Genomic DNA, 18,202 nt, shown 5'->3' with positions numbered 1-18,202 from the left:
CAAAGAATAGATCTTTTTACAAATATAGACCTTTTAAAAGTTCTATACTTATTCTCTTATTCTCTTGCTATAAAGGTCTCATGAAGTAACCAATCTATCAAATCTTACCAGCTTCAACTTCAACTTTTTATTCATTTATTTATTTATTTTGAGACAGAGTCTTGCTCTCTTACCCAGGCTGGAGTGCAGTGGCACGATCTCTGTTCACTGCAACCTCCAACTCCTATGTTCAAGCTATTCTCGTGTCTCAGCCTCCCAACTAGCTGGCATTACAGGTGGGTGCCACCACACCAGACTAACTTTTGTATTTTTAGTAGAGTCAGGATTCTGCCATGATGGCCAGGCTGGTCTTGAAATCTTGGCCTCAAGAGATTTGCCTGCCTCGGCCTCCCAAAATGCTGGGATTACAGGCATGAGACACCATATCCGGCCTCAACTTCAACTTTTTACACAGTCTACAGAGCTTTAAAAATGCTTATGGTGACTGGGAAACTAATTCTTTGAATCAGAAACAGATAAAATACAACATATTTGTAAATTAGCTAAGGATTTTGGGATTACTGAAACTCTCTGAATAATCCACGATTCTAATGTTCATATACCCTGATCTACAATTTCAAATAGCACTGATTTTCTGTTTAGAAAAGTCATAATGGTGTGTTCAAGAATAAGATGATCACTATGGAAATCAAAGTAAGAATGCCATTTGTGTATTATAAGGACTAACTTTAAAACTATCCAATGACATACAAATAGGCTTTTTTTAATGACACATTCTATCTGCAGTCACAAACGTGTTTCTATTGTTGCTATACATATATCTACATGTGATTTGAGATTATAGGCAGCATCACCAGTATTCTTTTATAAATGTACTGTAGTATCATACTATATTTCACAGTATGCTTTATATGTACATGTTAAATTATGTTGAGTTAATAAAATCTTCCATATGTGCTCAACATAACTGAAAAAAAGATAGTCAAGGTTTACATTAAAACAACAATGACTGAAATAGTTTACAATATGACTGGGTAGAAAAAACAAATTATAATATTAAAATTAAGCAGATTAATAGTTTTTAATTAAAAGCATTGGAAATGAATGACATGTGAAAATAAATAATACATTTCAGATGAAATTATCAATTATATGGAACACTTCTACTGCCCAAACTAATCTTCATAATTATTACATTAAGTATTTTTTTTATTAAGAAGGGAAATGGATTTTAAAAAGATCAACTAAATCTACAAAAATAATTCTCCTTCAATTATAAATTACTTCACAGTAATCCTCCAGAGTTCAGGAAAGTTAGAACTAATACCCACTACAGAATGATACAAGGGGCAGGCCAAGTAGCTGGCTTTTAAGTCAAAGAACATGCTTAACATGGCTATGGATATGATGGATGGAGATTATGAAAGAAGGTTATAGAATAAACACTTGGAAAATAGCTGAAGTGAACTGGGCCATATAAACACCATAAAGCAGCCATTTTGTTATTTTAAAGAACTCTTGTTGCAGTAGCAAAATGCTCATTTCTGAGAAATAATTCCACTATTCTACAAAAGGAAAAATCTCTCTTCCTTTCACTAAGTGGAGCTTACCTTTCCTCTACCAGATGAGAGTAGAGCGCATCCATTTAAGTGGTTCCCCCCAAAACAATCATCTTTTACCTTCAGTGATACTACAAATGGATGCACACCACTTACCTAGAAGGGGAAAAGCAACCTCTGTCCCCTCATCAGTGCGTTCTGAAAGGATAAGTAAGGGAAGAAATCATAGGTCTTTTCATCTGTTCACCATGTGATAATCTAGTCTACCCCCAGAGGTTAATATTAAGTTCCCCAGAATACTGGCCTCTACTTTAGCTTTCTGCTAAATATCTCTAAAGAAAGATTCTAGATGGCTTTCCATATCTTACCTGGATTTTACCCTTTGGTAATTTTAACCCATTAGTCTTAATAATATTATCTACTAAAATGATGCCAACAAATTCCTTTTCTCTTTGGTATTTATGTCCTTCAAATATCTGTAAGTTTACGTTCTCCTGTAATCACTGCTAAAACAAACTTGATAGGAGTCATCTATATATTGCCTCACAAGTCATCTTTCTTAAACCCTTAATTAGTCACATTACTATTCTCTGGACTATTTCAAATTTCAAGGTAATAAAGTGTTCAAAAGAGAAAGCAGTATTCCAGGTGTGGTCTCATCAGAATAGGAGAAAAATCATCTATCTTGCTTTATTTCTCTGCCATTTAAACATCTCGGTGTTTTGCTGCCAGACCACATTTTAAACAAATACCTATCTGCTTTCCACCAGAACTTGTAAGTATTTACATGGATTTAAGGGTTTTTTGGTTTGTTTTTGTTTTTATTTTTAGAGAGTCTCCCTCTCACTCCAGGCTGAAGTGCAGTGGTGCGGTCTCAGCTCACTGCAACCTCCGCCTCCCGGATTCAAGCGATTCTCATGCCTTAGCCTCCTGAGTAGCTGGGACTACAGACAAGTGCCACCATGCCCGGCTAATTTTTGTATTTTCAGGAAAGACGGGGTTTTGCTATGTTGGCCAGGCTGTACTCAAACTCCTGACTTCAAGCAGTCTGCCTGCCTCAGCCTCCCAAAGTGCTGGGATTACAGGCGTGAGCCATTGTGCCCGGCCAAGGTTTTCTACTTTTTGAAAAATATTAAAAGGGTTGGATTTTATTCCTTCTTTCCCCCTTGACCCTCCTTTCCACAAAACTAAAAAATCCTGATGCATAAAAATGCTTATTCTAGGCCAGGCACAGTGGCTTACGCCTGTAATTCTAGCACTTTGGGAGGGCAAGGTGGACGTATCTCTTGAGCCCAGGAATTCAAGACCAGCCTGGGCAACATGGTGAAACCACACCTCTACTAAAAATAAGAAAAATTAGCCAGGCATAGTGGCACACACCTGTAGCTCCAGCTACTCAGGAGGCTGAGGCAGGAGGATCACCTGAGCCCAGGAAGTTGAGGCTGCTGTCAGTAGTGATCACGCCATTGCACTCCAGCCTGAGCAACGGGAGTGAGACCCTGTCATACACACAAAAAAAACCCTCATTCTTAGACAAAAAATATTTTATCCTCTCCCTACAACTGTTGTTGTGTATTCACAAATGTTATTTATGGCTGACTTGTAGTTTTATATTACTTAAAAACTATGTAACATCCTATTTTTTTTTCCAAGTCATTAAAGACAGGGTAAATCCCAAGGTTGATGTGAATTTGCTCTGAAAACAAACAGGAAAAAAGCTAAAAATATAAAGAATATATTCTCCCCCAAGTAATCACCCCAAGAAATCCAGAAAGGTAGTTCTCCTACCTTAATACTATGTTTTAAGAAGACACCTACCAGTAGTGATGTATTCAGCTACTAGTTCTGACTCTACCACAGCAATTGACGGACTTTCAGGAGAATGTCTCTTTTCCTGGGTCATCTGAATAGGCACTGCCATTTGACTCAGGTCAATAGTGGGTTGTCTTGGTTTAGATTCCAATTTTTCCTTTACTGCATAAAAAAGTCAGGGGAAAAGTTAACTTTTATTACAACTACCAAAACCAGAGTTGTCCACAGGAATAATGAACCAGACCTCTGGGGTGCCACACTGACAATGACTAAGTAGACAGTGAATTGAAAAGAAAAAAGCAGATTGCTATGTATGGTTATTTAGTGTACAACTTGCATAACCATACTCAGCAGTCTAGTAAGAAGGACTCATATCCAATAACACAAAAATCATCTCCCTTTTAGCTCTAAGCCAAGCAACTGAATTTTTCTCTTGCACACACTCCCTTAAGGTATTTCCTATATCCTTCTTCAAGGTATTCCCTGGTGGTCTTGAGCTCATTAACCTAAAAATGAAGGGTAAATAAGCAGTACATAACATGATTTGCTCTAGGACACATCTACCCAGAATAGCACAACACAGTGACCAGTTTAATTCAAGCTATTAAAAATTCAAGGTATCTCCAAAGGAATGTTACAATGTCTTCAACAACTCTTAAAGAATACAAATTTTCCTTGTTAGAAAAAAAAATGGCTTCTTTGTTTCTACAAAAATGTTTGATATGACAGTCTGGAATCAAGAATGGTTTATGTGAATAGACTCACTTTCTACCTTGTTATCAATTTTTCTATAAAATCTATGTGTTCAAAGTCCCCACCTTTATAAGGCATTATTGGAAATGGCTCAGTATGTCAACGACAAAGAATTGAGGAAATGCCTAAGGCCAAAAATAACACCAACAGAAGGATTAACCAAAGACTTACGTTAAATGCTAGTAATCTTTGGATCGTACAAGGTGGAAGTTACAATAAACGGTAACCAGTAACTAAGTCCACTGAATGTTCATACCCACTGAGTACATAACCTGACAAAATCAGAACAATTATTTAAAACAAAATAAGTAAAACAACAACAACAAAAAATAAATACAAAAGTCACCCTACAAGTGGAGAGAACACTGAACTAGGAACCAAAAGATGAGTCTCACTCTGTCACTAACCAACTGGATAACCTCTCTAGATCTCAGTTTATTTATCCATAAAATGAAAAGGCTGGATGACATAATGGCTAAGGTCATTTAAATACTCTGAAAATCTTTGACCTATTATAACAGAAAAGTCAGTATAACTTCCACAGGTTTGTTCTAGAGTTTATCGACAATATTTAGTAATTAGAAATACTGATAGGATCTTCTTACATGAGGACAACTTTGTGTGACAGCTCAAGTGGCTAACCTATACTATTCAAAGAAATAAGTCTGAAGATAAAATTAAGACAAATCAGAATGTTAGCAAGGGCCACTAAAGGTGTTTTATGACCACAAAACTGCTCTACCAATATCAAGGAAGATGGCAGGGCCCTTCAATCTACCTCCTACTATTCTTAAATTGGCTACTGTACTGTATCTAGCCTTGTGCTTAGAGGTGATGGAACTACTCCTTTCTAGTGCTAAGAAACAATAGAACTGTCCATTTTAAGCAGGAGACAAAGAAGACAGAGCTGTCAATTTTTTTCTCCTTTCTACAGATAGTTCATCTGTACTTCAGTATTCCTGTGCACATCTTATTAAACTAACAAGCAAACCAGACTGTACCAATGATTATAGACAAGTCCAGAGGGGGGAAATGTGCTCAAATAATAGCAATAATAATAATAATAATGAATAATAGTAATAATAATAACAGTGGTAGTATTTTAGCACAACCCATCTCTAGAGAAAACATGCTTCATTCAATTGAGCATGTGAATTCATACCTGTTGTCTGTTGGAGTTCTAACAGAGCTTTGATTGTTGAAGTAGCTGATTGTGATTCACTGGATACATCCTGATAAATTATGGTAGGGCTAGTCTCCATTGCAATCTCATGTTCTGACCAATCCTGACGCCGGGAAGCAATTACATGAACTACAGGCTGGGAATCTGTTTTATATTAGTTAAAAAAAAACAAACCCTATAAACAAAGTTTTTCTTTAAAAAAAAAAAAAAGCAATTTTTTTGTCTTTTTTTAATCTTTCTATTTATTGTAAATTTCATGCTTTATCTCCCCAAGAAGACTATAAGCCCCTAGACGGCATAATGTCTTTCATTTCTGAATTCACTTATTCATTCACTCATTCATTGATTCCACAAACTGGCCACTTACGTGCCAGAATCTACATATGGCATTGAAAATAAAAAGGAGCTGACAGAATAATCAGAAGATGCTCAAGAAGCACATAGTTTGGTTGGGGAGATGGACATGTAAAAAGACAAATTACAATTCAACGTGATAATTGCTATTATAAATAGATAAGCATTTGTGTAGGTGAGTGCATGTTTGTGTACAGTAAGAACAAAATGCAGTAGGAGTCTTACTTTCTCCAATGAACCTGAAAATATGTGCTGTATTATAGCCTGAGCATTCTGTCAACACTTATTGGATAGCTGAATTACTGAAGGAAATCCTGTTCGCTGCCAGCAAGAAAAGACAGATGACTTACACAGCATGATATAACAGGACAAGTGTAGCATCTGGAGTTCAAAGTCATGGGTTATAGTCCCAACTCTATCAATTATTAGCAAATTGATCCTTTGGGTCTTAGTTTCACAAATTCTAAAATGGGAACAATAAAAAACTACCTCTCCACCTCATAGGATTTCTGAGTATACAATGAAATGATACATGGAAATGAGTTTTATAAACTATGAAGGCCAAAAGAAAATTTATTATTCTTGCTATCGTAACTTGGAAGTTTTCAATTCTAAGACCCTTTTTAGTTTCAAAATAAATTACAGCCCTAATCCAAGGCTTATTATATTCATGCTATACAGGTACACATATAAATACTAAATTTGCATCAAATCAAGCAACAAGTTACTTTTTTTTTTCAGTTTTCCACACATAAAATAAGCAAGTTGGACTAGACTATTATGAACTTCCTAAGCTCCTTTGTCCAAGATACCATAGAGGAAATTGTGGGGGATATAAAGGCATGATTCTTTCTTCTAAATTTGATTATAATGGGGGGAAACATCAAATAAAGATATATGGCTTTGTAGCCTGGGGCAAATAGCAAATGATTAGGGCAAACAAGACAAACAGAAAGTAAGAGGCTGTTTTGAATTGGGATGGTCAATGAAAGCATCACAGAAGAATTAAAAGAATTCAAGTAGCCCCCAAAACAAAAATAAACATAATAAAAGTTTAATCTATGAACCTTATATTTTTTAAAGCCACAAAGTTGTTGAAAAATGTTGGGGCAAGGAGAACAACTCTTGCAACAAAACAGCCTTCCTGAAAAAAACAAAATCAATATACAATAGATTTCCTTCCCAAAACACGAGGTAGAATATATGCCACACTAAAGACGTGTAATTTTCCATTAAATGTCCCCAGAAACACAGAAGACCAGATACTATCCTGCAATACTAAATGACACGTGAAGCACATAGCAGTTTTCATTTATTCATTTTAAGTAGATACGTAGAATTTAAAGGTAAGCGAATTGATTATATTATGAAATCATTCCTTTTATGTAACTTAATCTTTCAAACTTAAGAAATTTTCATAATGATATAGGCAAAGAATGACTTTGAAACCAACCCTACAAGACACACTGAATATCCACAAGAAGGCAGGGACTGTGTTTATAGAAATAAAGTAGAAAGAGATAAGAAAAGGAAAACAAATTTCCATAGGAGAGCATCTATCAAAGACCATCATCCCAAACAACATCACCTCGTAGGTACTAGAGAGATTCCTCCATCTCTTTCTGTCTATACTCAGAAAGAGCAGCTGACCATCATAAGTATTACCATAGCAACCCTAAGAGCTGTGACACAAGATGAGTGTGTGAACCTATGTGAAAACCAATCCTTGAATGATTCTCTCTCCTACTTTTGGTTTATGCTTAGACCTAAATGAATCTACTGGCTACCAAGTCACAGAATGCAATGACTAGGACATCAGGAGCTTGATCTCACCAGTAACGTGCTTACGCAGTATGCATTCATCTAGATTTCCTGTGTCTCTTGCAGATGGTGGCCTGCTATACCTCAGATGTTTTTCTGCACTGAACAAGTATTTATTGGATACCTACATGTTAGGTACTAGAGATACACACTTTGGTATTATATTCAAAGACAGACTCAGACATCTCTATGGAAGAATAAATATCTCCTATGTCTCTCTTATAAATGGCCTATATCATACTTTCATAGAATCTTAAGACTTCTCAGTTAGAAGGGATCTTAAAGTTTGTTTAATACTGCCATCAATCTTATACTAAAATCTTCACAATATTCCCATGGGTCTGAGAACTCCAGCACCAAAGTACTCACTACTTTCTAAGACAGTTTTCCTTACAACTCTTCATAGTTATGACGATCAGAAAGATTCTTCATATTGAGTAGAAACAGGTCTTGTTGTGACTTCTACTTAGTGCTTCTAGCATCTGTTCCTGTATCCACAAAGACAAATTCTTTTCCTTCTTCCACATCACAGTCCTCAAGATAACTGACAAAGCTCCTACGTCCCCACCACCCAACCAACCCCATCTTCTCTTCTCCATGATAAATACCGTCTCCACCAACTATTACGCATACAGTGATTCCAAATACCTTACACACCTAAATCATTGCTTCTAAACTAAACCTAAGATATGTATATCCCTTTTATGATGTAATATATACCTTTCCTCTGAAGCACTGTTATAAAGCTCAATATTTAATTGCCTAGACAGCAAGGCCCAAAATGTTCCAGAGAACATTTGTTCCTCAAGATGTTCTGCAAGAAAAAAAAGGTTTCCATGGTCAAAAAGTTGGGGAACATTTTACATTGCATCTTCCACTCTTCATCTTTCATATACATATTAGCACATAATGACTCTGAAAAGTTCTGCAATAAGTTTGTTTCTGCTCAATCTGGATTTATTTCCCACCCTCACCTTGACCTACTGAGATCATGAAGCTTCAGAAAGAAATCATCCTAGAAACTGAGTTATGACTTACTCAAAACAATGTCTTTACAAGATACATTTCTGTATTTGACCCATGCCTTATTCCATTATAAATCTCTACCCTTAGTTTTGTCTCCTTTCTTTCTTCCACTTCACTTAATACAATCTTATATTTTAATCTACCTTAAAACCTTTTGGAAACAAAGCAGAGTGTAAATAATCTTGAATACTTGTTTTGTTTTTAAAAAAATCTGGAACCCATTTCCAAATAAGTTCTAGGCTACCCCGTTCCTAAATGGGAAAAGGGGAAAAGCCCATTTAGGAAGAAAAGCACAGGAACAATGTAAGACATATGACCTTATCTTCAGTAAGTGACCTAGGCAAGTATGGCCTTAATCCTTTAGGCTTGGTCACCTAACTGTATATCCATATCTAAGCAACAGTCGTGTATACTACTTACTACTTAAAAGGCCCACTCACAAGATTAGGGGGAACTCCAGGGAAAAAAACCCAACATTTTGGACTCAGGCAACAAAAATGCATTTATACGGCTGAAGCGTAACCCAATGCTACAGTTATGATGGTTGCTGGTCTGCTTTTTGTTCATTTGGTGAAACTTAACTGAGTACCTTTCTCAGTCCTAACTGAACTCTTTGATAAATACCAGATACGTATGAAGATGAATATAATCCTTAAACTTGAGAAGCTAGTAGCCTAGTGGGGAAGAAAACAATTATAATACACAAACAAAACATACAAAATAAAATGGTCAATGTTAAAAGAGTTGATAGTACAAAGCAATATTGGAAGCCTAACATAGAAGAATGAATCCCCTTGCAAGGAAAGTCTCAAAATAGATTATATTCTAGCCTGTAAGGAGACAGTTAAGGAATAAAACAGTTGAAGAATAAAAACTTCTCTTCCTTGGGGGTGGAGGACAATAGGTGAAGTTCAGAAACCACAAGTGGAATCAAGGCATTCTCTTGGCATACGCCATCCTTATTCCAGGACTTGTGTAGCAGAAGTCACCAGAAAAAGGATCTGAAGTCAAGAAAAGATTGATTTTTCCTTAGTGTAGAATGCCAACTATTAAATGTGCAAAGAATAATGAACTTCGGAAAATCATCTATGGATGCTAAAACTACTGAATAAGTGTTTGATGAGGAACATGATATTTCTATCATATACCTTCCTACTAATTACTATTAATCTCAAAGGGAAACATGTTAACTTCATAGTGGAGAAAACTAAAAGACATCATCTTAACCAAGTGATCAATGTTAACATCAACTATGCTGGGACAAACTGACATCATGTTTCCGAACCTGATAAAACTGAGGATAAAAAATCATATCTGTGGAATTCCCAATGAATCTAATCATGAGAAACAGCAGACAAAACCAAATTGAAGAATATTCTACAAAGTAACTGATCTGTACTCTTCAAATATCAAAGTCAAAAAATACAAAGAAAGGCTGAAGACCTATTACAGATTAAAGAGAATTTAAAAACCATGACAGTTAAATGCAGCTAAATGCAATGTGGCAATCTGAATTTTATTGAGGACAGGTGAAAACCATAAAAAACATTATTAGATAATTATCAATAGTTGAATATGGATTGTAAATTAGACAATATTATTATAACATTAAAATTCTTGATTTTGATCATTGTATCTTAGTCATAAAGACAAGAATCCTTAAGAAATACAGGCCTACAAATGTAAGTAAATATAAGAAACATGATAGCTCAACTTACACTCAAATGGTTAAGAAATTTTAAAAATATACACACACATAGCAGAAGGGAGGCAGAAAATCAACAACAAAGCAAATGGGGAAAAATATAAACAAGTAGTGAATCTAGGTAAAGAGTATATACAGGAGTTCTTTTTACTATTCTTGCAACTGTTCTGTAATTTTGAAATTATATCAAAAGAAAAGGTTACTTTAAAAAGAAAAAAGTGGCTACAAAAGCAACAATGTAACAGAAAAATAAACTGCTATGTAGTACTTACATTCTCAGTAAGTAGGAACATACTCATATACTTTAAAAATCAGCATGGACCGGGCGCGGTGGCTCACGCCTGTAATCCTAGCACTTTGGGAGGCCGAGATGTGTGGATCACCTGAGGCCAGGAGTTCAAGACCAGCCTGGCCATCATGGTGAAACTCCATCTCAAAAAAAAAAAAAAAAAAAAAAAAAAAATGTTAAAAATCAGCATGACCTGAGATTAACCAACATCTTAATCCCTTTCTATTTAAATCACAGCATATATATATTCCCAGACCCAGTCTTTGTAAGAATGCAGTAAGCAGCCATACAAGGAGATAAGGAGAGCAGCAAACAGATTATAAAAATCTGCTTTGTAGTCAACTACTCTCTAAATTGTGAAATTTTCTGCCATAGAATATTTTTAAAAGTAATATACAATGAAAGATATATTAGGTTGGTGCAAAAGTAATTGCAGTTTTGCCATTAAAAGTAATGGCAATTGCTTCTAAATAAAAATAGAAGACACAAACTTATGTACCATTCTTAGAATAAAAACTGAAGATTGGGCTGGGGTGGTGGCTCACGCCTATAATCCCAGCACTTTGGAGGCTGAGGCGGGTGGATCACCTGAGGTCAGGAGTTCAAGACCAGACTGGCCAATATGACAAAACCCTGTCTCTACTAAAAATACAAAACATTAGCTGGGCATGGTGGCACACGTCTGTAATTCTGGCTATTCAGGGGGCTGAGGCAGGAGAATCTCTTGCACCCAGGAGACAAAGGCTGCAGTTAGCCGAGATCACACTACTGCACTCCAGTCTGGGCAATAAGAGCAAAACTCCATCTCAAAAAACAAAAACCGGAAGATTCAACTAATGAATGGCTTGTTTGGGAAGTACTAATTGGTTTACAGCTCTCTTAGGAAAGAATTAACAATTTCAAAGAATAACCTGGGATATGGATATACAGACTTCTACTGTTCATGTTCCCTTTTTGCATCAACTCATACTAAACATTTTACCTGCCCTCTTTGAAAATATATCTTGAGGGCAAAAAAAGCCAGTATTATTCAAGAAACTGCAGACCAAAAGAAATGATTGGAAAATAAGCATCATTCAAGTGTAACCACTGCTGGCTGACTTGACTCATAGTCAATACAGAATGATAAAGTCAATCTTAGCAAACTGATTCAGAAAATATTACTATCATTGATAATATGTTGAAGGAAACTATCCACTCTCTATGAGTACCATATTATGTTTGACAAAATCAACATTTTTATTTATTTTTAACTGGTAAATTTTCAGTGAACATTTTGGATCCTTTCTTATCCTCTTCTCTCCTTACTGGAGTGTCAAACAGCCTTTGGTATATTTTTGTTTGTTACTAATAAAATTCTTATATTAGAGTTGTATGTGTATTTTTAAAATCCCTATTCTAGATCTAGATTTTATACTCCTGGAGGGCAAGAACTATATTTTACTCCTCTATAGGGGCTAGCACAATGCTTAGTATGTAGTATAAACTAATAAATAATTGTCAAATTGAATTAATGGGCTAATTAGCAATGTGAACCATGTAAAACCAATCTGGGAAGACTCCACCAAAGACTTAAAATAATAGTGTTTGCACAATATGAAGACTGTGTATGAGAAAAGTGAAGTTGCTAAGAAAGCACTCCAGAGAGAATAATGGGGAAGCAGAGAGAGGGAATGGGGTGTGGAAAGAACACAGGAAGATAAACAGCTTTGCTTAGATGCATCAGAGTACATAAGCACAGACATAAATGTACCACCCAACAATAAGAGGCAGTTAAGATAACTGAGAGACCTGAATACTAGATTTGTAGAAGGTCTCAAAGCTTATGATCATGAGTTTATTTCAAGGGACTTCCTAGAAGAGTAACATAATTCAAACAGCACTGAGGACAAAGAGTTTCCTACTGTAGAATCCAGCTTCATAGCTCTTTTCTTACAATTAGGACAACCATATGATTATCTGGGATACTTTTCAGAGTGAAAGGGAGTACTTTAATAATTGTACCAGAACAATGTAAACTAGGACTTGTCCCATACAGTCAGTCACCCTACTTATAGCCTGCCTGAAGTCTACCTCTAGCCACCTTGATTCTTTCTCAGGGTACAGAAACAACCATTTCAAAATGTATATTCACTTCTTTGCATACTTTTTCTCCTACTTACCCAAACCAGACAGGAAGAATATGAAATTTACCATCTAGGAATCATATCCCTATCCAGTTTAATATTACCTACCTGACAGATTCATCATCTAAAGTTTACCAATTATTTGATGAACATATGCCATGCAGGAAAGAATGGTAATGGTAACCTTTACCAAAAATAAAATTTCAGCTCACCGATTTAACAATAAACAACAAAAAAAAATAAAGCCAAAAGAGTTGACAAAACATACAGTTTGTTGTGAAATGCATAGAAGCAACCTCTATTTTAGAACTTGGGCACTATGTCAGTAGTACTTACATAAATCAGAAGTAAAACAGATCTTACCTTGGGAACTCTGGGAGGACTCCGTAGAAGAGGAACTACTGTCTGTATAACTCTGTGGTTCTTCTTTTCCTTCCTGAATAGATGAATTACCAGCCTCTGCTACCCTGGATGCTTGCTGCAATGTTTCTGTTACTAGCTGTCTTGTTTGTTCACTAACAACTGTCGCTTGAAAAGTCACTGGTTTGGGTTTAATAAGAACCTAGAAGAAAAGCAGAAATAAATTCAGATGAAATTTTAGAACACGATTTTAAAATGCTACACTTCTAGGTCATAAACTAATATTTTCCTGGTATGGAAAATAGTCTGTACATCATGCTTTTTAGGCATAGCATTGCTCATCAAAGAGTAATTCAATCTACAGACAAATTACAGTGTAAGCCATATACAATGTTTTAAGTGGTACATGCCAGACTGCAATAGCCATGATTCTAACAAGAACCTTAGTGCCTGTTTGTTCTTGTCTATAATGACTTCAGGAGTCATTTTACAATCTGTAGGCTATATAGTAAAATGATAGTGACAAGCTGAGGATGGCAGAATAAAAAGACACAAGGAATTTAGATTCCCAGTAGAATTTTTGTGCTGCCATATCAGTTCAGGACTTCCTTCCTCTAAACTTGTATTAATATAATAAAAATAAAACCCTAATCTGCATGAGCCAATGTTCTTTTAAGTTTTTTTTTTTTATTAGAAACTAAATCAAATTCCTAATTGACACATCTTCATTAAGTAAACTTGCTTGGGACCTAAAGTAATCTTTGAAGAAATCCCCAGATTAATACTAATTTAGACAACTATCAGAAGCAACATGGAATATATGTTGGATCAACTCCTGGCAAAACTCAAAAATAGACACTGAAACAAGTGAAATGGGAGAAAATTTTCAAAATGACCATTCCACTTCAAAATCTGAACTCTAGGAGTTCATTTCAATTGGGTCCATGAAATAAAAACTGTTACCTCATCACAATTATTTTTGTTTCTACCAAATATAAGACTCTAAAACTTCTCAGACTCTATTAAGTTATCCATTTCCAAGAGTTAAGAAGGAAAACATGGTTTATATCATATCTTAGATGATGAGGCAAATGAAATTATTACAATTGAACTACATAGGAAATATGGACTTGTCCAAAGCTTATTTATTTTTTTTTTTTTGAGACGGAGTTTCGCTCTTGTTACCCAGTCTGGAGTGCAATGGCTCAATCTCGGCTCACCTCAACCTCCGCCTCCTGGGTTCAGGCAATTCTCCTGCCTCAGCCTCCTGAGTAGCTGGGACTACACGCATGCGCCACCATGCCCAGCTAATTTTTTGTATTTTTAGTAGAGACGGGGTTTCAACATGTTGACCAGGATGGTCTCGATCTGTTGACCTCGTGATCCACCTGCCTCAGCCTCCCAAAGTGCTGGTACAGGCGTGAGCCACCGCGCCCGGCCAACAAAGCTTATTTTTTAAAATATGTATTTGGCTATAATTCTGAGGGAACAGATTCTAAAAGTAAATTAGTAGTTTATAGGTAAATGAATACCTTTTACAAAAATTCTAGGATGGCATTTCTCAACCAAAACTGATACTGTTTCCCTCGATTCTCAGAAAAGCAAAGTACCTACAGAATAAACAATAGCCTAGCAACATATAATTAAATCCTGAGCCTCAAATTCCAAGGCAAACTTTCAGAAAAGTTCCCCTTATCTTCTATTGGTTGAAAAATAAATATATCTCTAGCTTATCAATTATAAAGGGTTCAAGCAAAGCTAATTTTATAAGTAAATAAAATGCTTTTGAAGGCCATGGTAGCTTATAAAATAAATTTTTTCTTTGAGTGATTCTGAATGACTACGATCCTCCCTCAACCACACCCTTCAAATCACAAAATACACATTCAGCAAATTGTATTCCCAGGTAATTCTTTTCCCATAATCTTTACTGATAGCATGACATAAATATTTAGATATCTTTAAGAAAGTACTAAAAAGAGAACTAGAAGTTTTGACAATACATGAATAATTAACACATTCAAACATAACTTTTAACAATCTGATTTCTTAAAGACTGCTATTCTTTTCCTTCAAATTTCTACCTGGGGATTTTAGGAATAGAAAATATTTAAGAGCCAAGAAAAATCACTATATCTTATAGCATACCTGTGTTTTCCCTTGCTGCCCATAAACAATTTTTGTTGGGATGATTTTAGCTGCTGGTTGAACTGTGGAACCTATTCCTTTTGGCTGAGTTACAATCATTTTGGTGATGGGTCTTGTAGCAGTGATGATAGCTGGTTTTGCTCCTGTTGGCACTGTCTGAATAGTCTTTTCTCCCTAAATTGAAGTCAATGATTATATAAGAGATTTATAGCAGATAAATGATAAAATCTGTCCTCTTACTGAAAAATCGGTCAGGTTTTACCAGGATGATGGAAAAAGGGCTGAGGATTATGTAACAAGGTATAATGTTTCCAGGAAATCAAAAATCCTAGACTTGGTTAAAATGATCTAGAAAATCATCTGATCAACTTTCTATCCAAAGAAGGAATTAATTATTCTCTGATAAGTGAATTTTTAAAAATTACCTCATGTAAAAATACTTATTGCATGGTCCCATTCATGGAATACATATATTACAATTATAATAGAATCAGAAAATTCTGGAAGCATGTATAGTAAACTGTCAATGCTTGTCTCTAAGAACTGGGATTATAAGTCTCATCCCTCACATTCATATTTATTTTCTAATTTATCTGAAATAAATATTTGTGTAATTAGAAAATTGCTGTGCAATATACTAGTAGCTAAATGTATACACATAAAATAAATCCCCTAAGTCCTACATATATGAAATTATAAGGATATATAGTAGAATGTCTACATGAAAAAGTATGGGCACACAAAATCAGCAGAGGTATTAACATTCTTTCTAAGGTTATATATAGGAAAAACTTGATGAACATATGCCATGAGGAAAGAATGTTATATATTATTAATAATACATAGGATTATACATAGAAAAAAAGGAAGGGAAAACTCAAGGTGCTGCATATATTTTACTATTCATATATAACTAATATCATTTTAGTCTATTAACTAAATAGCTTATATCCATTAACTTTACACCATTTTCTATATTTTCACCCGTTTTATTCTTAAGTACCATTTTCTGGTCACTCATGAAATCAACATCTTTTTACATAAACTTAACTAACTTAAGTTCAAATACAGTGATTTTACCAAATTATTAAAATTTTAAAAATTAAAATGCATAAACTTAAAATGGAAAAGATCGGGGAATTTTCACCTCATCAGTTTTCCTTAATTTTTAGCCAGCATCATCTAAATGTGTGGCTATCTAAACTTAGCAGCCAGTAAAAACAAAGCACCCAGGTGAGCTGGTTAAAAAGCAATCACTCTGTGAAGTCAGAACTAAATATAATTACAAAAATCACAAGTTTATCTGCTGTAATTATCTATGGGAAACATATAGCATCTGCCAATGGTGCTATTACTTATTCCAACACAAGCATACTCTTTACAGCACCAACTCTGCAAAGAGCTGTAGTTCACTTGCCAAGAGCCACTAGTTTACAAATGAGCATGCCTATCTACTAAATAGCTCAACAGAACCTGTCCAAGTATGATGACCCATTTAAGCCAGACAAAACCAACTAGCAGGCTGTTTTTCGAAAAAGCTCTTCTGATGTGTGTTGTGGGCACGCACAGGTGAGCAAGTGGTGAGTAGAGGTGATTGTGCCTATGTGGTCTTTGGCAGTGTTAGCAGGGGCAGAGTCTCGCTCTGTCACCCAGGCTGGAGTACAATGCCAAGATCTTGGCTCACTGCAACCTCTGCCTCCCAGGCTCAAGTGATCCTCCACCTCACCTCCCAAGTAACTGGGACTACAGGTGCATACCTCTACACTAATTTTTGTATATTTTGTAGAGATGGGGTTTCACCATGTTGCTCAGGCTGGTCTCAAACTCCTGGGCTCAAGTAATCCACCTGTCTTGGCCTTCCAAAGTGCTGGGATTACAGGCATGAGCCTCCACACCCAGCCCAGAAGATGGTCTTATACGCTGATTTGCTTGTTTTACTAGCATTGCCTTTGTCAAGCGGTTGTTATCAGCGATATCTAACAGCTATGAGTCACACATTACTCTGACATGTCTGTGAACACAGGGCTAGAATACAAAGCATCCCCTCTTATATATTAAGTTCTTTGAAATTGCAAACCACATTACAAAGGATTTTGAAAATCCAAACTCTAATCCTGGCTTTACTTTTGGCTTACCAAGTAAATTCTGGCTAGGAACAATCTGTTTTCTCACACATTGAAAAAATCTAATGCTGGACCCCTACCAATACTGTAAAGACTGTGATGCCTAAGCAGCTTTTATGAGATCTACTTAAGTGAAGTATAGCATTCCATTTGCTAGTGAAGTCAGGCAAGGTAGGGACACTAACAAGCCTAAACAGTTAAGAACCAAGAATAACAAGAAGAAAACCAATGACTGAGGACTTCCTATGTGCCAGGCAATATTCTAAGCACTTTCACAATTGCTACCAGTTACTGAACAACCTCATTGGTAACGATCATCAACTCCAATGTACAAATGAGGAAATTAAGAATGACAGAGGTTGGATATGTCACCCAAGGTCAAACAACTACAACTACAATATAGAGAAACGAAGTCCCGGTTTGTCTAATTCCAAACATTCTACCAACTGCCTTCAGAACTATAAATGAATCCGTTACTTATTTGATTTTTTTTTTTTTTTTTTTGAGGCAAGGTCTCACTCTGTTGCCTAGTCTGGAGTGCAGTGGCATGATCATGGCTCAAAGCAGCCTCAAACTCCTGGGCTCAAGCAATCCTCCCACCTTAGCCTCCCAAGTAGCTGGGACTACAGGTACATGCTACCACACCTGGCTAACTTTTAAAATAAATTTTTGTAGAGGTGGGGTCTTGCTTGTTGCCAAGGATGGTCTTGAACTCCTGGGCTAAAGCAATTCTCCCACCTCAGTCTCCCAAATAGCTAGGATTACAAGCATGTGCTACCATAAGCAGCCTGACTTTATTTTCTAATAGCACAAAGAGGTAAAAATGAAAAAAAAAATGAAAGTAACAGATCTCCATCAATTAATTTAGTCTTAATCCCAAATATTTCTCTTTGCCCAGCCTAAGCCAAATACTAGGTCAGTATCTGTTGACCATAAGCAGGAA

The 18,202-nt window shown here is 35.8% G+C and overlaps 1 protein-coding gene across 13 annotated transcripts in view; it reads right to left on the bottom strand.

Moving 5' to 3' along the window:
- Positions 1-18,202, bottom strand: part of EMSY (EMSY transcriptional repressor, BRCA2 interacting) — a 109,747-nt gene that overhangs the window by 11,325 nt on the left and 80,220 nt on the right. For 8 of the 13 annotated variants that reach the window (XM_012469626.3, XM_012469625.3, XM_012469632.3 and 5 more), the window contains 5 exons: positions 15,137-15,310; positions 12,992-13,190; positions 5,287-5,451; positions 3,378-3,533; positions 1,716-1,757 (listed from right to left, as the gene is read on the bottom strand). In XM_012469626.3, coding sequence (XP_012325049.1) covers positions 1,716-1,757; positions 3,378-3,533; positions 5,287-5,451; positions 12,992-13,190; positions 15,137-15,310 — 736 coding nt within the window. The remainder of the gene's footprint in view (positions 1-1,715; positions 1,758-3,377; positions 3,534-5,286; positions 5,452-12,991; positions 13,191-15,136; positions 15,311-18,202) is intronic. The other 5 variants (XM_064365308.1, XM_012469630.3, XM_012469635.3 and 2 more) reach the window with 2 other exon arrangements.

The sequence above is a fragment of the Aotus nancymaae genome, unplaced genomic scaffold (assembly GCF_030222135.1).
Source record: "Aotus nancymaae isolate 86718 unplaced genomic scaffold, 86718_ANA_hifiasm-v0.15.2.pri h1tg000059l, whole genome shotgun sequence".
Taxonomy (NCBI): Eukaryota; Metazoa; Chordata; class Mammalia; order Primates; family Aotidae; genus Aotus; species Aotus nancymaae.
This window is presented reverse-complemented; position numbering and strand designations above follow the sequence as displayed.